This window comes from Cannabis sativa, chromosome 7 (assembly GCF_029168945.1).
Source record: "Cannabis sativa cultivar Pink pepper isolate KNU-18-1 chromosome 7, ASM2916894v1, whole genome shotgun sequence".
Classification (NCBI taxonomy): Eukaryota; Viridiplantae; Streptophyta; class Magnoliopsida; order Rosales; family Cannabaceae; genus Cannabis; species Cannabis sativa.
This window is the reverse complement of record NC_083607.1, coordinates 36,247,121-36,274,312: the sequence shown is the minus strand read 5'-3', so window position 1 is coordinate 36,274,312 and position 27,192 is coordinate 36,247,121. Positions and strand designations below refer to the sequence as shown.

The window sequence follows — 27,192 nt, the reverse complement described above, 5'->3', positions numbered from 1 at the left end:
CTTAAATAAAAGCTTTCAATTAATATATAACTAAATATACGTGCATGGCACGTAACTTTAACTTAGTATATATATAAAGACAAATTTAGTAAATTTGTTATTTATATTATAGCAATGGGTGATTACTCAATAGTTACATTTTTATTGTAACCATGATGATTACATTTTTTTGATCTGTAATAGCATGTTACCAATAGGTAAAAATTCTTTTTTAGAATTAAATTAATCATAAATAACAATTTTCCTAAAATAATTCATTTTAATTTAAATATTTAATAAGACCCTTTTTAGCATTTAATATTTATAAATAATTTTATTTTATATTTAAGTCCCTATTATAATATTTTTAACATTTAAACTATTTAACTATAATATTTACAATAAAATTATATTTTTTTACAAAATCCAGACATCCACCCCTTCTAAAATAAATTTTTGAATACTTTATTGATTTTTAAAAATTACGTCTAATTATTATTTTGCAACAACCGCTTGACATATCTTCCTCCTTTATAGAAAAATTTTAAAAATTAGGGTTTCAATTTGTCCCAACCTAACATTATGTGAATTTTCTACTTCGATACAATCTCCTATATCACTGTCACAAACTCATTTCTCTATAACCAACTACATTTAGATTTTTTCTTGGTTTTTAATAATTTGCTTGCTATTTTCCTACTGTTATGCTTATTTGTGAAAAAGAAGCAATAATTTCAATTAATTGGTAATTGTTGCCCCTAATTTTGCCTAATATACGTGGACCAATCAGACAGGGACACGTGGATCAAGCAATTCACAATATTTGCTAAGTCTTTATACCATAAGGTAACGTCCCGGACGTAGGTCCCGGAGAAGGCACATGGAACTCAATATGCTCCCGGAAGCCCATACAATGCTAAGGCATCTCCGCGAGGTGTCAGGTTTCTCCTGAGCAATCAAGTCGCATTAAATGCCGCATGGGAGGAAGCGTGTTGGGACTGCTACACGCAATAAAGTCTGACGGCACAACCTCCAACCAGCAGCGCCACAGTAATGATCATTTAAGTCTAGCGACGGCTACACTGTGAAGAGTCACGTCAATCAAAAGGCAATAAGGACATTCCACATAAAAACCCTACAGCACCTAGGGATTTGACCATGCATTACCCATGGTATATTCATTGGGAATACCTAACTTTATGGATACTTACAGATACACTTGTAAGGACAATTCTAGGGATTACCCCACCAAAAACACTATAAATACCGCCTCAAAGCTTATTAAATGGGATCGAGAATCTTGGGCTGCATATGAGCAAGTAGAGTAAATACTCACCAAGAACATTCTCTGTATTTATAAGGGTGAATCTCTCCCAAGTATATTCTCTGTATTAAATACATCCATAAATAACAAAGACTCGTGGACTAAGGCTCATTAACGCCCCAACCACGTAAAAATCCTTCTCTCACTTTCTTACAGCTCGGTAATTTTATAATATTTTATTAGTTGCCGAAAATCTCGGTCAACAGTAATCTACTTTGATCATTTTTTTTACAATCTTTAGATTGATGAAGATGATTATAATGAGGAGTGAAAATAGTTAACAATCATTAATTTTATAGTTGTTATTACATTTTAAACTTTTTTTTCACTTAATATTTCATTTTTGAAAAAAAAAAAACTAAATAACTTGAACCAATCTTTGACCGACACACTAATTTAGCACTTAAAGGTGTTAAAAAATAAGATAAAGAGTAAAAATTACCTCTAATTAGAGGTCATTCATACTATTTTTTAATAATTAAAGCTATGTGTGTATTAACTTTAAATTATAGGGAGTTTTATTTCAATTATTTCAATTATTTAAGTTAAAAACAATAATTACAAAAAGATCTTTACTTATTAATAAATTGCATAAAATTAATTAATAATTATTAATAAATTAATTTTAATTAATTTTTTAAAAAAAAATAAAATATTAGGTTACAATTTAATTATAAATTATTTTTCTTTTAATTTTTATATTAATCACAACCATTCAATAAAAATAAATATAACTATAATAATTAAAAATATAACTATTTTTTTTTTGGATAATGATTAAATTTCATTAAACTAAATCATCCAAAACCAAGGATGCAATAACAAAAGGTAAGGAGTCCCTACTAAAAGTACGGTCAGCCTCAGAAAGAGAAGATCGCGCCAAGGCATGCGCAACCTTATTAGCAGACCGCTTAGCAGAAATAAAAGAAACAGCATCAAAATCAGCAACCAAAGTCATACAATCATAAAGAATATGGTCATACGGAGAAGCCATATTTTTGAACTTTTGCAAATCATTAATGACCCTTAAACAATCCGACTCAACAACAACATGTGACCATCCATTTACTTTACTCCAAGAGAGAGCTTCCTTGATACCAATGGCCTCAACAATATGAGGTTGCAAAGAGCCTTCTCTAGATAAACTTCTGGCCCACAAGACCAACCACGCAGCAGACCTTGCAATCAAGCCCAGTCCATACCGCCCTTGGGCAGGAAAAAGTGCACCATCCACATTAATTTTGACAAAAAGAAAATCGAGTGCTGTCCATTGCTCCACGGGTAGCGCAGTCAGCCAGTTTAAGCTTACATCTGTGACATTAAGTTTTTGAGCAGTAAACCAGTCAACATAATTTAACTTTGCCATTGCCATTACCTCACTCGCATCAGGGTGCTTGAAGTTCCAAACCAAATCGTTACGATGAGTCCAAACTGACCCACAGACCATACCAGCATCAAGGGCCTCGACCGTGTTCCACGATACCAAACCCGCTTCAAACCAACTCGAGAACAACATTGCATCAGGCGCCACAACAGTAATTGGAACCTTGCTCCAGCAACTTTGAGCAAAAGAGCACGGCACCAGCACATGCAAAGTCGTCTCAGGAGCAACAATGCAGAACGGACATGTTGCAGCAATTGGAACATGTTTTGTGGAAAGATGAAACCGAGTTGGGAGACTGTTTGTAGAAGCTCTCCACAGAAAATTAAGAACTTTTGGAGGGAGCTGTAACTGCCATAAGAGCTGCCAGAAACTAGAGTTATCTGGAATATCTCTGCTGGTTTTCATTGATTGAAGCAGAGAATATGCACTCTTAACAGTAAAAACTCCTAACGCATCATGTAACCTAAAACATCGTCCATTACAAGAATTAAGAAATATAAATTTTTTAAATTTAATATAATTTTATAATTCAATTATTATTATAAAAAAATACAAACAGCATGCGAACTATTAATATAATTAATTATTTTTTTTGGCATACATTTGTAAATAGTAAGTCAATATTAACACAAACTTATTTTATATTTATTTTTTTGCCAAATTTAGTACAAATTTTAAATTTCCCATAGGAAATGATCTTTAGCAGTAACAAGTTATAAACAGGAATATATAATTTTTTCAAACTAACAAGGACAGAAAATCATACCTAAGTAATATAATTGAAAATTTAGTGTTGATACCCGATCAATGTTTAAAACATAATATACCTAGTGTAAATCATTGAAATGTATCTATAGTCCGAATTGGATCTTAATAGTGTGCAAACAAAAACAGGATACCCTCAAAAGAAATTTATGAAAAGCTAAGCTTAAAAAGTTAAATGTGACGTCTCTTGACCTTGCCCTTGCCTTTCCCCTTTCCAGGACGCTTTCTTTTACCCACCTTGAACTGCCTTTTGGACATCTTCCCTACACCCCCAATTGCTTTAAGCGAGTCCTTGGTTTTACTATTATCATCCATATCCACATCTGTTTTAGGCAACACAGCATACAGACACTAAGGTAAGTTGCCTAAAACAAAATAAACAAAAAAAAATATATACATGGCTAAAAATTGTCCACATATGTTTTAACAGAATAAACAAAATTCAAGTAAACATCTACGTAATAAAATACGCAACAGGCCAAAGTTCATATTCTGACGAGACAAACTATGTTATGTATGTTTAAATTCAAAGATTGAGGTAAAGATATTGATCATGTCTGAAGAATATTTTATGGATTGACATATTTTCTGAGGATTTGCTGAGTATTAAAGTAAATTCATACAAGGCTATCCAAATTGCTAGACTTCTCACGTAACAGCCCAAGAAAGAACGATTCACATGGAATGATGCTGCAGAATTGGCTACGTAGAGTTCTAGCTATTGAAACCTAGTTTTCAGTAATAAACATGATTTAGGAAGGTTTTTTTTTTTATCTTTCAGTATATCTGTTGCGTGTGTCATTAAAATAAGACAAAGCTGCCAAAGCAAAGCCTAAGAAATTTGCAAAGTTAACAAGGCTATAAATGTGGAATTTCATTTTTTTCGTTATAGATGTGGAGTTTCATTTTGAAAAACTTCACGGCCTCTACCCTAATGGGATACTTAATAACAAATCACCTAGTTAACAGCGCGGTTATGACCAAACCATCCCAGAAACAAATCAAAGGGTATCCACACATCAAAAGGAATATATTCAAGTTTAGATTGAATTGCAGTTAACAGTTCTTGCTTATATATAATACATATATAGCATTTCCTTAGCCAACATCACCTACAGGCTATAAATACCATTATCAAGTATTGAGTATTAATGCAAATTCCCTGCCATTTTGGAATAATTGAATCGTGAATTAAATGTTCATAGTTTGCATATGAGTTAGGTGATGAATAATCATAACATTTGGGTGTGCATAGTAACTAGCCCTAAGGTTGTAGTAAGAACAAAAAACGCTGACAAAGGTGCAAATAAGGTCATGACACAACTAATCAACCCCAACTAAGTCTGCTAAGAGACTCTAAAGAAGCTATACACTTTTAAATCAAATTAAACTCGACTTACAAGCAAATTTCAAACTACTGTTTTGTCTAGGGATTCATCGCGAAAAAACAAAAAAGAAAAACAAACAAAACAAAACAAAGCCTAGACAGCACCCGATGATTATATCAAAACTAACATAACTAGGTAGACTAACAGCCACAAGTTATAAATAGTTGCATATAGTTTATGAGACTCAAAGAGAAAACTTAGTAAATTGAAAAAGTAGAATATACCCATAGTGTTAGTTGTAATTGTAGCAGCACTGGTGGTGGGGACGAGCTCCATTGAAGATTCAGCATTCGGGATAGGTTTAACAGGGAGCTTGGGGGCAGCCAAGGCGGCTTCCATGGCGGCGTACTTCGCAAGTTCTTTCTTTTCGTATAGGGGCTCCACCATCTCTCTACGAATGGCCCTGAGACGTTTCAGTTTCTTCGATCTCATAGATTTCGCCATGGCTTCTGTCTGCCTTAACCTGTAGCGTTCGGCCGCCTTTCTTTGTTGGGGACTTTAGGGGTTAGGGTTTATAGGATCAGAGAACAGAAAAAAGAGAAATAGAACTTGCTTAAAAGACTGATTTTGTGCAACCCTCGAATAAGCGGTGTTGTTTGGCTATCTCCAATTTTGTACCCCGATAGTATATCATGATATTCTTATTAGAATGATTTTTTTTTCTTTTTTTGAATTACCATATAGTATTTTTTAAATTTTTTAAAATTTAGAGTTTGGGTTTCTAGGGTGGTTGCAGCGCTAGTTGCAATAGGGATTTCTATGTAGAATTTTGTAAAAATGTAAAACAAAAAAAGAAAAAAAAAACTGTTTTGAAGTGTAAAAATGAAAAAACTCTACGTTTTTTTCTTATTCTTTTTTTTTTCTATTAAAGAAAAGAGATTAGGTGGTGTAGATCTCTTCTCTATTTTTTCGGTGCTTAGACAATCTTAGGGATCACATGCTATAGGAGTCTTATATCTCTTCCTCCTTTAATTGAGTCATTGGTATTGCTATTTGGGTTTTCATGACACATTGCATTTAATGGAAAGGGCTAAATTAATTATCCATTAATTTTAACCACATGTTTACTAATAAGCAATAGGAATCAACAGTAAGGTAATCATACCCTTATATTTGTTTATTTAATTTATTAAATTTAGAAAAGGTAAAACTTCATTAAATAAGTGAGAAAAGAAAATGAGAACTTCCCTACCAATTTTCTAAGTAATGCCATTAAGGGTAATGACTTTTATTTATTTTTATTTTATTTTTAAATTTAAACTTATAATGACAATTTAATCATTTAAAATATCTATTACACAATAACTACCATATACTATGGTTTAACTCAAAAGGATAATTTAGTGAATTTAAATATTCTAACTACGTTTCCTGATAAAGTAAACAAGATGAATTATTATCATTCTTTTTTCTAAATAATTTTAGTAAATAACATATTACAAATATTGATTCCAGTTATTCTTCATTTATTTTGTTACATACTGTGTGTGCCATTAGTCCTTCAATTTTGCTCTAACGCTAAAGGGCCTCCCAGAACATAGAAACACCCAGAGCGAAGGGGCATGCGAAGGCCTACTCACACCTATTTTTGTTGGGTTTTGTACCCTAAATAAAACTCATTTCAATATTATCAGATTTACTAATTAATATAAGATTAAAAATCGTTTTTATATTGCATGGTTCACATGATTTATTTCATGATTATGTTTTATGTATAAATTCTATTAAGTCCATAACATATATAAATATATATATTTGTTCATGATTATAGTGTCGTTAGCACAGTGGAATATAATCATGATTGTATTCAAAAGTTTAATTTCCATGATTTGTCAGTTCACTGGATTTAGACTCACATGATAATCGGTGATAAGGTATACTTACACCTTGGATAAGTGTCATGTCCTTTTTAGGGTATTGGCAAAGTTTACCATTATCGAATGTATGGAGTATACATTGGAAGGGACCGATATTGATCTTGGATAAGATATCATAAACTTACCGTTATTGTAACATCCCCGCTTCAAGCCTCCATTGGGTCCTTACACCCACGAAATGAATAACTCTTATACACGAGTACACCACTCTGGCTGCTTCCTGGATTGATGGCTGACCCTACAGACCAACACGAGTGTTTCCAGCGTGCTTTGTCCTCACTCGCACGCTTCCTGGGAAAACTTCCCGGGAGGTCACCCATCCTGAAATTGCCCCTGGTCAAGCACGCTTAACTGTGGAGTTCTTTCGATATGGGCTACCGAAAAACAAGATGCACCTTGTTGATATAGGTAGTATTAGTCAATCCATTTAAGCTCTCTTCAACTATGTAGTCCCATACCTACACAGTCTCAAAATCATCACACTTGACTTCCTCCAGGCGATGTGGGATTGCACAGCTTACCCGGTATTTCCCCTTACGGATCACGGGACTACTGACTATCACAATCACCCCCCCTTACGGGGTCCGACGTCCTCGTCGACCACACTTCCGGCTGGGTCAAGGCTCTAATACCATTTGTAACATCCCCGCTTCAAGCCTTCATTGGGTCCTTACACCCACGAAATGAATGGCTCTTATACACGAGTACGCCACTCTGGGTGCTTCTTGGATTGATGACTGACCCTAGAAACCAACACGAGTGTTTCCAGCGTGCTTTGTTGTAACACCCTAACTAGCATAGGCGTGTTAACGTGATTTTAAACATACTGTGCAGCTCGTTGCTAATCAACGAGGTTAATGAAAATCGTGATTAATTAAAATTTGCTTATTTAATTAAATACTTATAGTATTACATACAAAATATTTCGACATCCCGTTTACAAAACACTTTACAAAAGTTTGCTAATCATTTACAAAATATTTGTCGCCCAGCAACTAACAACAAAAGTCTTGATGTCCCGAGGATCGTACGCTCCAGGCCTAACCGCCCCGACATGTACAATCTTCATCTGCTCGTCCTCACGGTTCCTCAACTTTATCCTTGCCCTTACCTACACATAAACATAGCACTGTGAGTCGACAGACTCAGTAAGAAAAGCATAAATCATATAACATACATATATCCCAGATTATGATCAGACGCCCATACCCCTGACCATAACCCTAATCCTCGTGTCCCACACGATACTGAGTCTAGAACGTTCGTACGACGGTTGACCATAATATCAACCTATACTCGGTACGCTAATCATACTCTAGTAGTATCGATGTGATATTGTATCAGCCTATACTCGGTACGCTAGTCATACTTTAGTCGTACCGATGTGATACTGTCAATTAGTACGGTGCTATCGACCATAATATCTGCCTATACTCGGTACGCTAGTCATACTCTAGTCGTACCGATGTGATACTGTCAAATAGCACGAAAGACAACATACATATCTAATGTAATCTAACAGGCTTACTAACATGCACGCTAAACATGTAAATACATATGCATACAGTTATACTAATCTTACCTTGATTCCGAATTTAGGTGTGCTGGTCAACCTGAGTGGAACAATCTACTCGGCGAATTACAGGCTCCTAAATCACATCAATCAAAACACTGATAAGCGACACGCTAAACCACTTCCTAGGGACTTAAACTTGAAACTAAAAGTTTCTCTATTGATGAATAACATGGCAATACCCTAAACAACACAAAAATGGGAAAAACTAGGGTTCCCAAAATTGCCCCAACCGGTAGACCGGTCCCCAACCGGAATTCCAGTTCTGGGAAAAATTCCTGGAAGCCAACCGGAATTCCGGTTCCTACAGGCCTCTCTGAACCGGAATTCTGGTTCAGTGCAGGAATTACCAAAATTTTAATAACTCAACCAATTCAACCCCAATCCAATCCAAACTTTCCAGACCTGTTCTATACACCCTAGAGAACATTTTCAAGGCAATAAAACAACCACCCAAGTACAGAATCAAAATCCACCATTAAAGCTCCAAGTTTGAGTTCAAAACTCAAACTTGGTTAAATCTAACTAACAATCAACAAAACCTGCTTGAATCCACATAACTAAACATATTTAAGCTTCAGATAACAACACTAAACACTAACAGCAGCTACAGCAAACAAAACCTCATAACATGCAATCATCACTAACTTATAAATCAAGAAACTCAAGAAGACAAAGTCAAAAGCTTACCTAGAGCTTAAGCACTCCAAAATCTTGCAGAAACTTGCTGGAATTGAGAGGAAATGAGGCAACCCTAGCTGCTCTAAGGGGGGGTTCGAAAATGTGAGGGTGAGAGAGAGAGGAAATGCAATTTTGTCTAACTTTTGATTTTTTAAAAAAAAAATGAGAAAAGAAATGATTTACTTGATAATATTCAGCATATAACTTAACTAAATTCAGATTAATCAACTTAAAATAAAATCCACAAAAGACAAAACTCACTTAGGCAAAATGACTATTTTGCCCTCCAAACACTAAAAGTTATAAAATGGCACTAAGGGGTAATTTGGGAAATTCTACATTCCCGACTAATCTCGACATTCCCAATGTCTAACAATACCGCACCGCTATACTAAAATACCAAAATGTGATTCTACTGAGCCATACACCGCGTTCCAATGTTGCCGGGCACTGAACATGCAAAAATATGACATTTCTATATATGACATATAAAATGCATTCTGAATTCAAATAAATCATCGTAAATTAATAATTGAGAAACAATAACTGATTTCATAATTAAACCCCAATTATCTGCTAATTTCTAAGTTAAAGCTAAGCGGTCTTTACATTTGTCCTCGTAATTTACTTACCTAAATAACTCTGGATATCTAATTCTCATTTCCTCTTCGCGCTCCCATGTAGCTTCTTTCACTAGTAAAGGTTTAACGTCCCCGATTCAAGCCTCCATTGAGTTTAATTATGTCATCAACCTTTGTTTCAGTTCCTGGAAACTACCTTCACACTTGTCAGTCCAAACAAACTTACAATTCTTTTGGGTCAATTCGGTTAAGGGCATAGAAATCTTTGCAAAGCCTTCAACAAATCTCCGATAATACCCTACCAACCCCAGGAAACTTCTAACTTCAATTGCTGACTTAGGTCGAGGCCAGTCACGTACTGCTTCAATCTTAACTGGATCCACTAGAATACCATCTTTACTTACCACATGCCCAAAGAAACTCACCTGAGGCAACCAAAATTCACATTTCTTGAATTTGGCATACAGTTTATGCTCCCTGAGACGTTGTAACACCATCCGAAGATGTCTTTCGTGAGTCTCTTCTGAGTCTGAATAGATTAGAATATCATCAATAAAGACAATAACAAAATTATCCAGGAAGTCTTTGAACATTGAGTTCATCAGGTCCATAAATGCTGTCGGGGCGTTTGTTAATCCGAAGGACATTACCAGAAATTCATAGTGTCCATACCGGGTTTGGAAAGTTGTCTTGGGAATATCCTCTTCTCGAATCCTCAACTGGTGATAACCAGATTGAAGATCAATCTTAGAGAAGACGGTCTTTCCCTGTAGCTGATCAAATAAATCATCTATCCTTGGCAAAGGGTACTTATTCTTCACTGTCAACTTGTTTAACTCCTGGTAATCAATGCACATTCGTAAAGTTCCATCTTTCTTTTTCACGAACAAAACTGGTGCACCCCAAGGTGAAGTACTAGGTCTGGTGAATTTTAAATCCATCATCCCCTGTAATTGCACTTTTAACTCTTTCAACTCCGCAGGTGCCATCCTGTAGGGAGCTTTCGATACAGGCTCTGCCCCCGGTATTAGATCAATCTCAAAATAAATTTCACGTTTTGGTGGTAACCCCGGTAACTCCTCTGGAAACACATTCAAAAATTCTCGAACCACTGGGACATGCTCCGGTCCCGCTAGTGGTTCCCTGGTAATATCCACAACATTTGCTAAGAAACCAATGCACCCCTCACACAATAAATCTCTTACCTTAAGCGCTGAAATTAAGGGAATTCGGGATCCCTGTATCTTCCCCACAAATACAAAGGGGTCCTCGCCCTCAGGCTGAAAAGTTACAATTTTTCTCTTACAATCAATAGTGGCGTTGCATTTAACAAGCCAATCCATCCCCAAAATAACATCAAAATCTTCCATATTCAATTCTATCAGATCAACTGATAACTCTCTGTTGGAATTTATTTAACCAGGATCTTAGATCTACTCACAAGTATGTTGATTAACACCCTAAATATGAACTTTCTAAAACGATAAAATAAACGCATATAAAGTTAAGAAAACCTTACATTGATGCAGCGGAATTAATGTCTCCTTCCACTCAGATCTCTAACCCTTGTTTCCTTTCTGTAGCAGAGTATAATCAAGATTTGAGCCCGAATGTCCTTCTCTTTGAGTTTGATCCTTCACAGTCTTCCAATCTATGATTGAGTTACTGCTTATTGTGTGTGGGCACTTACTCTCTCACTAGGGTCGAAATATAGAAGAGGAAAAGAGAAGAGGGTTTCGGCCAAGGTATAGAAAATAGGGAAGGCTCAGTTTTTCTGAAGAGAGAAATTTCTGTCAAAAGATGTTATGAAAACTTCTGATTTGACTGAGCCATCACTTTCTATTTATACGAAACTACTAGGTTTAGGTGAGGAATTATTTGGCATTAAAATAATGAAAATATCAATTTGAATTTTCACAAATAGTGGCCGACCAAGGTGTGATAATGGGCCCCACTTGATTTTGCAGTTTTAACAAATTTTATTTCTATTTTCTCAAAAAACGCCAATTTTCCAATTCTAACCATTTAAATGCCAAAACTAATTATTTAATAACGAAAATAGATTATTAACTAATATTGTCATTTAATTTGATTATTAACTAGACATATAAAGTCCATTAATAAATAATTAAACCTAGAATCTCTTTTCTTTACCATTTCGCTCCTGCTTAGTGAAAATTCACAAATTAGACATAGTCTAACTTTAGAATTATAATTGACTAATCACGAATCAATTAATGAGTCTTACAAGCAGAATGTTCTCAACTAGAATGGGGACCATGGATCTATATGTTGAGCTTCCAATAAGTGAACCAAATTTACCAAGTAAATTCCTACTTATTAATTCTTCGTTGAATCCACTCTTAGAACTTAGAATTGCACTCTCAGACTTATATAGAGCATATTATATGTTCCACGATATCAATATGCTATCTCATTTAACCATTGTTATAATCTTATTGTGATTTAAAGATCCTCTATATAGATGATTTACATCGAGATGGGATAATTTTACCGTTCTCACCACTCAATGTATTTTGCCCCTTAAAACACTTAGCTACCTGTAAATGGTGTTTAGTGATCTAATAATTAGTCAGTTAAACAAGAGCTCATCCATTTACTTCTATTTGCTAAGCTCGAAGGGAATCATCACTTAACTTCTATACACCAGTAGAAGCTATAGATTCCATATTTATGTTCAGCACTCCCACTCAATCATACTATCATGTTCCCAAAATATACGTATCACCCTGACCCAAAAGTAGGCTTAACTAATAAATCAAAGAACATGAATAATACTCTTGAGTTGAGCCTAAGCATATCAGGATTTAGATTCTTTTAATCTTAAGATCAACTAATGATATTGACTTGGAAAGATATATAACGGTAAGTTTGTAATATCTTAACTTAGTTGCAATATCGGTTCAGTCCAATGTATACTCCATACATTCGAAACTAGTATACTTTACTAATGTCCTGGAAAGAACATAACACTTACTCCAAGTGTAAGTACACATCATCACTGATTATCACATTAGTGTAAATCCAATAACACTGATGAAACAGGGACCTATTCTTTTGATTCATATGATCACAAACACATTCCACTGTGTTGACGATACTGTAATTGTGAATAAGCATATGATCTGGATTTAACTGATTTTGTGTATAAAAGTAATAAACATATTAAACCATTAGCATGTAAAATTCATGCAAACATAAATCACTTCAAATTTCTTGTATTGATAACTAATTAGATTGTAAAGAGTTTTATTTAGGGCATAAAACCCAACAAACTCTCACTTGCACTAATATAAAACAAAGTGTGCAAATAGGTCAATCTGACGTCTTGATCTTCAGATCAAGTGTAGTATTTTTGAATCAACCCAAACTTCTGGAAACTAGTTCATAAATACACTTAGGAAACATCCTTTACTATATGCTTTACTCATCAAGGGATACTAAAATCTTTACTGTTTAAAAGTACATCTGAATAAACAGAAGACATATCTCTCATATTTTAAAATATGTAATTGAGATAATACAGTGTAGACTTTTCTTCAGTAATATAACTTTCTTGGAATTTTTTAATTTACAAAGTTATAGTTCTTCTCTGGTAGAGCTTGAATTATTATAGAATAATTCCTCCACCCCCAAAGTAAGCACCATCTCATAGAATTTCGAAATGTAATGGTGAGATACAAGGACAACTGATACACAGTTCCTTAATATCTAACATATAGATCACTTTCATAAATCTTTCTTGAATATCTTCTAATGTTCCCTATTTGATTACATCTCAGATAGCTCCCACTCAATAGCAGATGTCTGGTGAAATAATACTTTTAACCTCTGATTGTTTGGAGAGTTACCTAGTTGTGACTTTTGTATTAGTCTGAAACTTTAAGTTAAGACTAAGTCATCAACATAGCAGACTAGTATTTGAAGTGAAAAATACATGCCAGAGATTAAGTAATCAAAATTAAGATACCATAAAATTTTATGAGGATTAAGAATTCTTGGTTCAAGTCATTCGAATAGACTGAACTAGAGTTCTTTATCTTATTCTCATAATTCTGATAAGTTATACCTATCCATGTGTATGGTTAGATTTGCTTTTCAGTAGTGTTCTTAAGTACCTATCACAAGTGTCAACCTGATGAAGATGGGAATATAATTTTAAAATTCTCCCACTCAATTAAGGTAGTGTGAAACTTTATCAAAGAACTTTTATAGGTATCATAATTTTACTACAATAGTAAAACGAAATGGAACATACAATCAAGATCAAAAATTTATATTGATAATAGCTAAATCATTACATTACTTCCATGTTTAAAGAAGATATGTGTTACATAGAGAATTGTGGAATAGACTCCACCCCTAAGTATATACATATAGGGTATTATGGATAAACTCCACCCCTAAGTATATAGAGATTATGATCCACCTCTAAAGGTTGTAAAGATCATGATTCTCTAAGTGTGATAGAGTTTATGTAGAGTTGAATACTATCCAGAGTTCATTAGATATAAAAGATCGTTGAACTGCATAGTTTTCTTAACTTTTCTCCACCCCTATCAGATCAAAAGATCCTTTTATTAAACAAATTCTTAATAATTGTATTAAGAGTTGTAAATATAACTCTATGAAGAGTTGTAAATATTATAGAATTTGCATCAATAATAAAAACACCTACACATACAAACATATAAATATAATGTAGTAATTGTTGATGAAGATAAAGTAAATGAAGCTCAATCTCATAAATTGCAATGGTTTGAATTCGAAAACTAAATAAACTTTATTAATAATAATAAAAAAAATGTATTGAAACAATATGAGAAAAACACGGATAAATATCCCTAACTAAAATTTGAAATCCAAATGGTCTTTAAACTAAAACAATTAATTCAAAAAAAAATTGAAGAGCTTCATCTTCATCTGGACGATTTCACCCTTGATCCAGCTTTCCGATCCAACTTATTTGAGTTCAAGTAGCTTGGCCTATAAGAAGAAGAAAACAAATAAACAAAGTTAGTCCGTAATCATAAATCCAATTGGATAATAATTCACTAAAACTCTTAAAGTTTATAAATAGAAATACCTTGTTTCTTTGCAAGAAGTTTAGGACACTTGGGTTTCCAATGACCTTTCTCATTGCAGTAGAAACACTTTCCTTTAAGTGTAGCATCACCAGAAGTTGCAGCCTTTTTGTGTTTCATGGCTTTTGCACGCTTCTTGGTGTTCTTCCACTTCTTCTTCGATTTGGGTTACGAAGCAGAGGCAACATTTGCTTCAGGTTTCATTGTCCCATTACCATTCCCAGGATTGTGAGGTTTACTTCCTTTCTTCTTGGGTCCTCTAATCAAATTTTTCATAAGTTTGAAGGTCATTGACTAACTCATGAAAGTCTATTTCCTTCTTATTCATGACATAATTTGATGTGTATGGTAGAAATGCTGGAGTCAGGCTATTCAAGATAAGGCTTACTTGAGTAGCGCTGTCGATTTTAGCACCATGATCCTGGGCTTTTTGGAAATAACTTGCCATAAGGAGAACATGGTCACGCATATTTTGATGAGGTTCCATCCGTGCATTAATGTACTTCTTAGTCGCGTTAAAGCGTGACTGAAGTGATGCCTTACCGAATAGCTCATTTAACTTCGTCATAACTTCCGCAGCCTTTTCGGTTTTAGAAAACCGAGTTTTGAGGGTGTCAACCATGCTGGAAAGCATAAAGTATAGAGCTTTGTCATTTGCTTTCTGCCAATGCTCATACTTTTCTTTCACAGCTTTGGATGCATTGTCCCCAAGCATTTCAGGTGACGGCTCAGTTAAAACAAACAAGTCACTTTTTCCTATGAGAGCAATATTAATGTTCTCATTCTATTTAGGAAAGTTAGATCCATTCAGCTTATTTTCAGTCAATAGTGATAACATGGGATTCATTATGATAATACAGGATACTACAAAATAATAGAAATCAACAAATAGAAATCAATAATGGTTTAACACAAAATCAATTCAGAAATTATAAGCACATAGCATGTAGGAATGATATGAGAAAATACTTAAAAAAAATTCAATCCTAAATAATTTCCAAGGTTTTTCAACAAACTGATATCAGTGTCCCGTTTAGGCGAGAGTCAAAGCTACCATCTAAAATGTTATACATTCTAGCTACCTTTTATTCGATCAAGATTGGAATCCAGTGTTGTCCCGTTTAGGCGAGAGTCAAGGCTATTCTATCTTATGAGCTTCTACCATTGTTTCGCAATTTTCAAGTCAAATATGGTCGCCACCATTAGTGTGATCTATACCATATAAAACACTTACAAACTACTTATCTTTCGAGATTAAACGGTGCGAAATTGCTAATGAACGTTCCTCCATTAGGGAGGATTACTCACTAAAACAAACGCGATGTAAAACCAACAATGGAGATCGAATATCTTAATAATAATAAAGCTCATTCTTTAAAATGTATTTTCTTTATTATTCTAATAAATATATTCATTAAATTCAAATTTAGAATTAAAAAACAATTCAAAAAATAAGAATTTAATATAATATTTATAAAATTATACTTAGATGGTGATGTTGGGAATTATTTTACCAGGATCTTAGATCTACTCACAAGTATGTTTATTAACATCCTAAATATGAACTTTCTAAAACGATAAAATAAACACATATAAAGTTAAGAAAACCTTACATTGATGCAGCGGAATAAATGTCTCCTTCCACTCAGATCTCTAACCCTTGATTCCTTTCTGTAGCAGAGTATAATCAAGATCTGAGCCCGAATCTCCTTCTTCTTCAAGCTTTGATCCTTCACAGTCTTCCAATCTATGATTGAGTTACTGCTTGCTGTGTGTGGGCACTTACTCTTTCACTAGGGTCACGAAAAAGATGAAGGGAAAAGAGAGAGAGAGATTTCGGCCAAGGTAGAGAGTGAGGAAGGCTCAGTTTTTCTGAAGAGAGAAATTTCTGTCAGAAACGCTTGTTGAAAACTTGTCAAAGCATGTGTTGTGACTGAGCCATCACTTTCTATTTATAGGCAACTACTAGGTTTAGGTTTAGAATTATTTGGCATTAAAATAATGAAAATATTAATTTGAAAAAGCTAATTAAGTGGTCGGCCTAGGTGTTGTAATGGGCCTCACTTAATTTTGCAATTTTATCAAATTTTATCTCTATTTTCTCAAAAATGCCAATTTTCCAATTCTAACCTTTTAAATGCCAAAACTAATTATTTAATAACTAAAATACATTATTAAATAATATTGTCATTTAATTTAAGTATTAATTAGACATATAAAGTCTATTAATAAATAAATAAACCTAGAAAACTCTTTTCCTTACAATTTCACCCCTGCTTAGTGAAAATTCATAAAATTAGACATAGTCTAACTTTCGAATTATAATTGATCAATCACGAATCAATTAATGAGTCTTACAAGCAGAATGTTCTCAACTAGAATGGGGACCATGGATCTATATGCTGAGCTTCCAATAAGTGAACCAAATTTACCAAGTAAATTCCTACTTATTAATTCTTCGTTGAATCCACTCTTAGAACTTAGAATTGCACTCTCAGACTTATATAGAGCATATTGTATGTTTCACGATACCAATATACTATCTCATTTAACCATTGTTATAATCTTATTGTGATTTAAAGATCCTCTATATAGATGATTTACATCGAGATGGGATTTCTTTACCGTTCTCACCCCTCAATGTATTTTGCCCCTTAAAACACTTAGCTACCTGTAAATGGTGTTTAGTGATCTAATAATTAGTCAGTTAAACAAGAGCTCATCCATTTACTTCTATTTGCTAAGCTCGAAGGGAATCATCACTTGACTTCTATACACCAGTAGAAGCTATAGATTCCATATTTATGTTCAGCACTCCCACTCAATCATACTATCATGTTCCCAAAATATACGTATCACCATGACCCGAAAGTAGGCTTAACTAATAAATCTAAGAACATGAATAGTACTCCTGAGTTGAGCCCAAGCATATCAGGATTTAGATTCTTTTCAATCTTAAGATCAACTACTGATATTGACTTAGAAAGATATGTATAACGGTAAGTTTGTAATATCTTAACTTAGTTGCAATATCGGTCCAGTCCAATGTATACTCCATACATTCGAAACTAGTATACTTTACTAATGTCCTGGAAAGAACATAACACTTACTCCAAGTGTAAGTACACATCATCGCTGATTATCACATTAGTGTAAATCCAATAACACTGATGAAACAGGGACCAAAACTTTTGATTCATATGATCACAATCACATTCCACTGTGTTGACGATACTGTAATTGTGAATAAACATATGATCTGGATTTAACTGATTTTGTGTGTATGAATGTAATAAACATATTAAACATATTAAACCACTAGCATGTAAAATTCATGCAAACATCAATCACTTCAAATTTCTTATATTGATAACTAATCAGATTGTAAAGAGTTTTATTTAGGGCATAAAACCCAACAAACTCCCACTTGCACTAATATAAAACAAACTGTGCAAATAGGTCAATCTGATGTCTTGATCTTCAGATCAAGTGTAGTATATTTGAATCCACCCAAACTTCTGGAAACTAGTTCATAAAAACTCTTATGAAACATCCTTTACTATATGCTTTACTTATCAAGGGATACTGAAATCTTTACTATTTTAAAAGTACATCTGAATTAACAGAGGACATATCTCTCATATTTTAAAATATGTAATTGAGATAATACAGTGTAGACTTTTCTTCAGTGATATAACTTCCTGGTATTTTCGAATAGACCAAGTTATAGTTCTTCTCTGGTAGAGCTTGAATTATTATACAATAATTCCTCCACCCCCAAAGTAAGCACCATCTTATGGAATTTCGAAATTAGATGGTGAGATACAAAGACAACTGATACACAGTTCCTTAATATCTGACATATAGATCACTTTCATAAATCCTTCTTGAATATCTTCTAATGTTCCCTATTTGATTACATCTCAGACAGCTCCCACTCAATAGCAGATGTCTGGTTAAATAATAATTTTAACCTCTGATTGTTTAGAGAGTTACCTAGTTGTGACTTTTGTGTTAGTCTGAAACTTTAAGTTAAGACTAAGTCATCAACATAGCAGACTAGTATTTGAAGTGAAAAATACATGCCAGAGATAAAGTAATCAAAATTAAGATACCATCAAATTTTATGAGGATTAAGAATTCTATGTTCAAGTCATTTGAATGGACTGAACTAGAGTTCTTTATCTTATTCTCATAATTCTGATAAGCTATACCTATCCATGTGAATGGTTAGATTTGCTTTTCAGTAGTGTTCTTAAGTACCTATCACAAGTATCAACCTAATGAAGATGGGTATAGAATTTTAAAATTCTCCCACTCAATTAAGGTAGTGTGAAACTTTAACAAAGAACTTTCAAAGGTATCAAACTTTTACTTCTAACAGTAAAAACGAAATGGAACATACAATCAAGATCAAGAATTTACATTGACAATAGCTGACTCATTATATTACTTCTATGTTTAAACAAGATATGTGTTTCATAGGGAATTGTGGATTAGACTCCACCCCTAAGAATATACATATAGGGTACTATGGATAACCTCCACCCCTAATTATATAGAGATTATGATCCACCCCTAAAGGTTGTAAAGATCATGATTCTCTTAGTGTGATAGAGTTTATGTGGAGTTGAATACTATCCAGAGTTCATTAGATGTAAAAGATCGTTGAACTGCATAGTTTTCTTAACTTTTCTCCACCCCTATCAGATCATAAGATCCTTTTATTAAACAAATTCTTAATAATTGTATGAGAATTAACAATTATTGATAAACATAGAAATAATTTCTAGTGTTTATATAATATAACTCTATGAAGAGTTGTAAATATTATAGAATTTGTATCAATAATAAAAACACTTACACATACAAACATACAAATATAATGTGGTAATAATTGATGAAGATAAAATAAATGAAGCTCAATCTCATAATTTGCAATAGGGAATTTCGAAAAAAAAACTTTATTAATATTAAAAAAATGTATTGCAACAATATGAGAGAAACAGGGATAAATATCCCTAACTAAAATTTGAAATCCAAATTGTCTTTAAATTAAAACAATTAATTCAAATTGAAGAGCTTCATCTTCATCTGGACGATTTTACCCTTTGGTCCAGCTTTCTGATCGAACTCATCTGAGTTCAAGTAGCTTGACCTATAAGAAGAAGAAAACAAATAAACAAAGTTTAGTCCAGAATCATATATCCAATTGGATAACAATTCACTAAACTCTTAAAGTTTATTAATGGAAATACCTTGTTTCTTTGCAAGAAGTTTAGGACACTGGGGTTTCCAATGACCTTTCTCATTGCAGTAGAAACACTTTCCTTTAAGTGTAGCATCACCGGAAGGAGCAGCCTTTTTCATGGATTTGGCTCGCTTCTTGGTGTTCTTCCACTTCTTCTTCGATTTGGGCTTTGAAGCAGAGGCGACATTTGCTTCAGGTTTCATCGTCCCATTACCATTACCAGGATTGTGAGGTTTACTCCCTTTCTTCTTGGGTCCTCCAATCAAATTTTCATAAGTTTGAAGGTCATTGACTAATTCATGAAAGTCAATTTCCTTCTTATTCATGACATAATTTAATGTGTATGGTAGAAATACTGGAGTCAGGCTATTCAAGATAAGACTAACTTGAGTAGCACTGTCCATTTCAGCACCATGATCCTGGGCTTCTTGGAAATAACTGGACATGAGGAGGACATGATCACGCACGTTTTGATGAGGTTCCATCCGTGCGTTAATGTACTTCTTAGTCGCGTCAAAGCGTGACTGAAGTGATGCCTTACCAAATAGCTCATTTAACTTCGTCATAACTTCAGCAGCCTTCTCAGTTTTAGAAAACCGAGTTTTGAGGGTGTCAACCATGCTAGAAAGCATAAAGTATAGAGCTTTGTCATTTGCCTTCTGCCAACGCTCATACTTTTCTTTCACAGCTTTGGTTGCATTGTCCCCAGGCACTTCAGGTGACGGCTCAGTTAAAACAAACAAGGCACTTTCTCCTATGAGAGCAATATTAATGTTCTCATTCCATTTATTAAAGTTAGATCCATTCAGCTTGTTTTCAGTCAATAGTGATAACATGGGATTCATTTTGACAAAACAGGATACTACAAAATAATAGAAATCAACAAATAGAAATTAATAATGGTTTAACACACAAAATCAATTCAGAAATTATAAGCATATAGCAAGTAGGAATGATATGAGAAAATACTTAAAAAATTCAATCCTAAATAATTTCCAAGGTTTTCAACAAACTGATATCAGTGTCCCGTTTAGGCGAGAGTCAAAGCTACCATCCATTGAATAGAGTTGTCAGCTCATCTAAAATGTTAAACATTCTAGCAACCTTTTATTCGATCAAGATCAGAATCCAGCGTTGTCCCGTTTAGGCGAGAGTCAAGGCTATTCTATCTCATGAGCTTCTACCATTGTTTCGCAATTTGCAAGTCAAATATGGTCGCCACCATTAGGGTGATCTATACCATATAAAACACTTACAAACCACTTATCATGCGAGATTAAACGGTGCGAAATTGCTAATGAACGTTCCTCCATTAGGGAGGATTACTCACTAAAACAAACGCGGTGTAAAACCCACAATGGAGATCGAATATCTTAATAATAATAAAGCTCATTATTTAAAATGTATTTTCTTTATTATTCTAATAAATAAATCTCATTAAATTCTAAAATAAGAATTAAAATTCAAAATAAGAATTTAATATAATATTTATAAAATTATACTTAGATGGTGATTGAAATAAAATTAATTATTTCCATCTTAGTAGTAATCTTAAATATAAATATTAAGGAAATTAATTTAAGTTGAATTAAATAAATAATTAGCAACTTAAAAATTTCCTTTGAGAATATATTTATTGAGTTCGAAAATTAAGTATAAAAACTATACAATTTTCGAACAAATAATAAAAATAGAAAAGAAATACTTCAAGCAAAAATATCACCTATCTAGATATTCTTTTGACTAGTTAATTCAATTTCTAATAATATATATTTTAAATTCATTTATTTAAATTAATCAATTAAATGAAAAAAATCATTGATTGAAGTTGGTCTAAGAAATAATAAATAATTAATTTACAACTCAATCTATTTTTCAAAAATTCGAAAATATTGCATAAATAAAATGCAAATTTCGAAATTGATTAATAAAATAAAGAAAAATGTATATATTGAAAATTATTTAAATTTAAGTTGAAAAATTAAATTTCAACCTAAAAATAATTTTCTATTTAATTAAGTGTCATGAAAAATCAATAAATATTTAAGTATCATGATGAAAATCAACTTAGATATTTAGATTTTTCAACTTAATTAAATGTATTAAATTCAAGAAATAATAATTAAGTGTAGAGAAGGCTTAATTATTAATTTCTATTTAATACTAGGAAAAATATACTTAATAAAATTGTACCAAAATTAATTATTTAAATAATTAATTTCACAAAGTATGATTTTCCTATTTAAATATTAGAAATAATAAGTAGTCTAGAAATTACTATCTAGAAAATATCTTATTTGACTAAGTATCTTTTCAAAATTTGAAAAATATCTAATTTAAGTTATATAGAAAAAATCTAAAACTTAAATAATTTCAAATCTAGATTTAATTAAATATCACAAATTAAGTTGTAACCACTTAATTTGAAGATATCTTTTGAAGTTAATATTTGAAAAGATATTAACCAAAAAATATCTAAGATATTCCATTTTAAGTTAATATTTGAAAAGATATTAACTTAAAAAAAATATCTTAAGAATCTTTAATAACTAATGCCTAAGATTCCTCAACTTGATTTAAAATTTAAATCAAATATTCAAATTTAAGTTAGTTAAGAAAAATCAGTTGATACAACTAATTTATAACTTAAATAGGAATATTTAATTAAATAAGCTCCAGAAAGAATCTAGTTAGTTAAAATTCTATATTTAATTAAATACAAGAAAAATACAAATAGTTTATCTAGAAATAATATCTAAACTAAAAGTGTTTTTCTTAAAATTAACTTTAAAATATTAAAATGAAAATAAATTTTCATATATTTTAAAAGTTAATTATGTTGCTAATTCAATTTTATTAGGTCAAACTAATATAATTAACCTAGTACAGTTATTCAAATCAGGCAAATGGGCCTTCACAATTGGGGTAGTTCATGTGAGGGGGTGCTGGGTTCAGTATGTCGTACCCACTTCTATGGCTCCCAACTCTCAAACAAGGCCCAAAAGAGAGGAATTTAACCTTAAAATAAATAACTGTTATTAATTGAATAGGTCCAATAACTAAATGGACCTAAATAAAATCTATCATGGTGTGACATTTTATTTAGCAACAACCTATATGCATCTATATAATAAAATAAACATATAGGCTCACACAGGCACACTTTGGATGGATCCTATCATGTTGCTAGGTCATACACAGATGAAAGAAGATTGTAAAATTTACCTGTTACAAATTATTAACTTGACCAAGGGAGCCATCAGATCATTAGATCTGGCAAAAAGTAACCATGGCTATTTGCAATCAAGTAATAATAGGTTTTTAAAAACTTACACACAAGCTAAAAACACATACTCCTGCAACAAGGTTAGCTGGATAGTTGGATGTAGGATTTATTTAATTTTACATAAATAATTAAAAAAAATATATTTTAATTAATTTCGAAAAAATAAAAAAAAAATTTAATTAATTTTCGAAATTAAAATAAAAATAAATTTAAATTTCGAAATTATTTAAAAAAAAATAAATATTTAAAATTAAACCTACATTTTGAAAAATTAGGTTTCAACCAACCTAAACAAAATTTGCTAACTACTTTTAAAAATTAAATGTTATTTTATAAATAAAAAATTAAATAAAAAATAGAAAAGATAAATGAAATATCTTTTCAGATTTTTAAATTTAATTTAAATAAATAAAATAACAAAATTTAAAAGTTAGCAAAATATCTTATATCTTTTAAATTACATGATTATAAATATCTTATTTTAAATTTAAATAAGGTCAAAATATCTAAAAAGATTTAATTAAAAAATCTTAAAAGATAAGATATTTTTAAAATATCTTAAAAGATAAGATATTTTTAAATATTATAAATATCTTTAAAAGATATTATAAATATCTTAAAAGATAAGAAATTTTTAAATATCTTAAAAGATATTATAAATATCTTAAAAGATATTATAAATATTTTAAAAAATCTGACCTTAAATTTTAAAAAAATATAATCAAATTTAAAAATAAGATAGATTTTTAAGAAAAAGATAAATACTAATTCTATTCAAATTCAAATTACACTAATATCTTGAATTAAATTAAAAAAAAATATTAAATTAATTCAAAATGATAATTAGAATTGAATTAGTAATAGTAATAGTATATATACAAAACCATACAAAAAATTGGAAGTTAATTCCATGAAAAAGTATGAAAAATTGAAGAAAAAAGAAAAAATTCGAAACTGTACGGACAGTTGATCGTGTGAAAATATCAAGACAAAATTTCCGATTTTGTCAAATCTTCAAAAAATCATAACTAATTCAAATAAAATCCAAATTGAGTTCTGTAAAAAGCTAACTTGCTTAATTTTTTCCATACTATCCAATAAAAATAATTCCAGAAACGAAATCACAAGTATTTTTTACGAAAATTCCACAAACATCAATCAATCATCAAATAACACTCAATACAACATGATACCATCCAAAGAACATACAAACAATCGTTTTAAAGTCCAAATTACATGTAAGTAAATCAATTACCATGGCTCTGAGGCCAGTTGTTGGGAATTATTTTACCAGGATCTTAGATCTACTCACAAGTATGTTTATTAACATCCTAAATATGAACTTTCTAAAACGATAAAATAAACACATATAAAGTTAAGAAAACCTTACATTGATGCAGCGGAATAAATGTCTCCTTCCACTCAGATCTCTAACCCTTGATTCCTTTCTGTAGCAGAGTATAATCAAGATCTGAGCCCGAATCTCCTTCTTCTTCAAGCTTTGATCCTTCACAGTCTTCCAATCTATGATTGAGTTACTGCTTGCTGTGTGGGCACTTACTCTTTCACTAGGGTCACGAAAAAGATGAAGGGAAAAGAGAGAGAGAGATTTCGGCCAAGGTAGAGAGTGAGGAAGGCTCAGTTTTTCTGAAGAGAGAAATTTCTGTCAGAAAGGCTTGTTGAAAACTTGTCAAAGCATGTGTTGTGACTGAGCCATCACTTTCTATTTATAGGCAACTACTAGGTTTAGGTTTAGAATTATTTGGCATTAAAATAATGAAAATATTAATTTGAAAAAGCTAATTAAGTGGTCGGCCTAGGTGTTGTAACGGGCCTCACTTAATTTTGCAATTTTATCAAATTTTATCTCTATTTTCTCAAAAATGCCAATTTTCCAATTCTAAACTTTTAAATGCCAAAACTAATTATTTAATAACTAAAATACATTATTAAATAATATTGTCATTTAATTTAATTATTAATTAGACATATAAAGTCTATTAATAAATAAATAAACCTAGAAAACTCTTTTCCGTATAATTTCACCCCTGCTTAGTGAAAATTCATAAAATTAGACATAGTCTAACTTTAGAATTATAATTGATCAATCACGAATCAATTAATGAGTCTTACAAGCAGAATGTTCTCAACTAGAATGGGGACCATGGATCTATATGCTGAGCTTCCAATAAGTGAACCAAATTTACCAAGTAAATTCCTACTTATTAATTCTTCGTTGAATCTACTCTTAGAACTTAGAATTGCACTCTCAGACTTATATAGAGCATATTGTATGTTTTACGATACCAATATACTATCTCATTTAACCATTGTTATAATCTTATTGTGATTTAAAGATCCTCTATATAGATGATTTACATCGAGATGGGATTTCTTTACCGTTCTCACCCCTCAATGTATTTTGCCCCTTAAAACACTTAGCTACCTGTAAATGGTGTTTAGTGATCTAATAATTAGTCAGTTAAACAAGAGCTCATCCATTTACTTCTATTTGCTAAGCTCGAAGGGAATCATCACTTGACTTCTATACACCAGTAGAAGCTATAGATTCCATATTTATGTTCAGCACTCCCACTCAATCATACTATCATGTTCCCAAAATATACGTATCACCCTGACCCGAAAGTAGGCTTAACTAATAAATCTAAGAACATGAATAGTACTCCTGAGTTGAGCCCAAGCATATCAGGATTTAGATTCTTTTCAATCTTAAGATCAACTACTGATATTGACTTGGAAAGATATGTATAACGGTAAGTTTGTAATATCTTAACTTAGTTGCAATATCGGTCCAGTCCAATGTATACTCCATACATTCGAAACTAGTATACTTTACTAATGTCCTGGAAAGAACATAACACTTACTCCAAGTGTAAGTACACATCATCGCTGATTATCACATTAGTGTAAATCCAATAACATTGATGAAACAGGGACCAAAACTTTTGATTCATATGATCACAATCAGATTCCACTGTGTTGACGATACTGTAATTATGAATAAACATATGATCTGGAGTTAACTGATTTTGTGTGTATGAATGTAATAAACATATTAAACATACTAAACCACTAGCATGTAAAATTCATGCAAACATCAATCACTTCAAATTTCTTATATTGATAACTAATCAGATTGTAAAGAGTTTTATTTAGGGCATAAAACCCAACAGGTGATTGAAATAAAATTAATTATTTCCATCTTAATAGTAATTTTAAATATATATATATATTAAGGAAATTAATTTAAGTTGTATTAATTTAAATTAATTAGCAACTTAAAAATTTCCATAAGAATATATTTATTGTATTCGAAAAATAAAGTATAAAACCATACAAATTTTCGAAAATATAAATAATAAACTCTTAGAAAAGAAATACTTCAAGCAAAAATATCACCTATCTAGATTTTCTTTTGACTAATTAATCCAATTTCTAATAATATATATATTTTTTAAATTCTATTTATTTTAAATTAATCAATAGATGAAAAAATCATTGATTTAAGTTGGCCCAAGAATTAATTAAAATAAATAATTAATTTACAACTCAATCTATTTTTCAAGATAAACTCAAAAATATTGCATAATTAAAATGCAATTTTTGAAATTGATTAATAAAATAAAAAAAATATATATATTGAAAATTATTTAAATTTAAGTTGAAAAATTAAATTTCAACCTAAAAATAATTTTCTATTTAATTAAGTGTCATGAAAAATAAATAAATATTTAAGTATCATGATGAAAATCAACTTAGATATTTAATTTTCAAGTTAATTAAATGTATTAAATTCAAGAAATAAATAATTAAGTATAAAGAAGGCTTAATTATTAGTTTCTAGTTTAATACTAGGAAAAATATACTTAAATAAAATTGTACCAAAATTAATTATTTAAATAATTAATTTCACAATGTATAATATTTCCCTATTTAAATATTAGAAATAATAAGTAGTCTAGAAATAATTATCTAGA

At 31.5% G+C, this 27,192-nt stretch overlaps 1 protein-coding gene across 1 annotated transcript; it reads right to left on the bottom strand.

Moving 5' to 3' along the window:
* Positions 1-3,438: 3,438 nt before the first annotated feature.
* LOC115697715 (uncharacterized) lies at positions 3,439-5,456 on the bottom strand. The gene is made up of 2 exons (XM_030624812.2): positions 5,065-5,456; positions 3,439-3,775 (listed from the first exon to the last, which is right to left on the bottom strand). Exons 1-2 carry the CDS (start codon positions 5,282-5,284, stop codon positions 3,624-3,626), a joined length of 372 nt encoding a protein of 123 aa, XP_030480672.1. The 5' UTR covers positions 5,285-5,456; the 3' UTR covers positions 3,439-3,623.
* Between the last annotated feature and the right edge of the window lie 21,736 nt (positions 5,457-27,192).

Excerpts from the sequence above, each read along its gene's own strand:
- LOC115697715 (XM_030624812.2), bottom strand. The coding sequence starts at position 5,284 with ATGGCGAAATCTATGAGATCGAAGAAACTGAAACGTCTCAGGGCCATT. Across the intron at positions 3,776-5,064 it reads AATTACAACTAACACTATGG|ATGTGGATATGGATGATAAT; the intron begins GTATATTCTACT and ends TGCCTAAAACAG.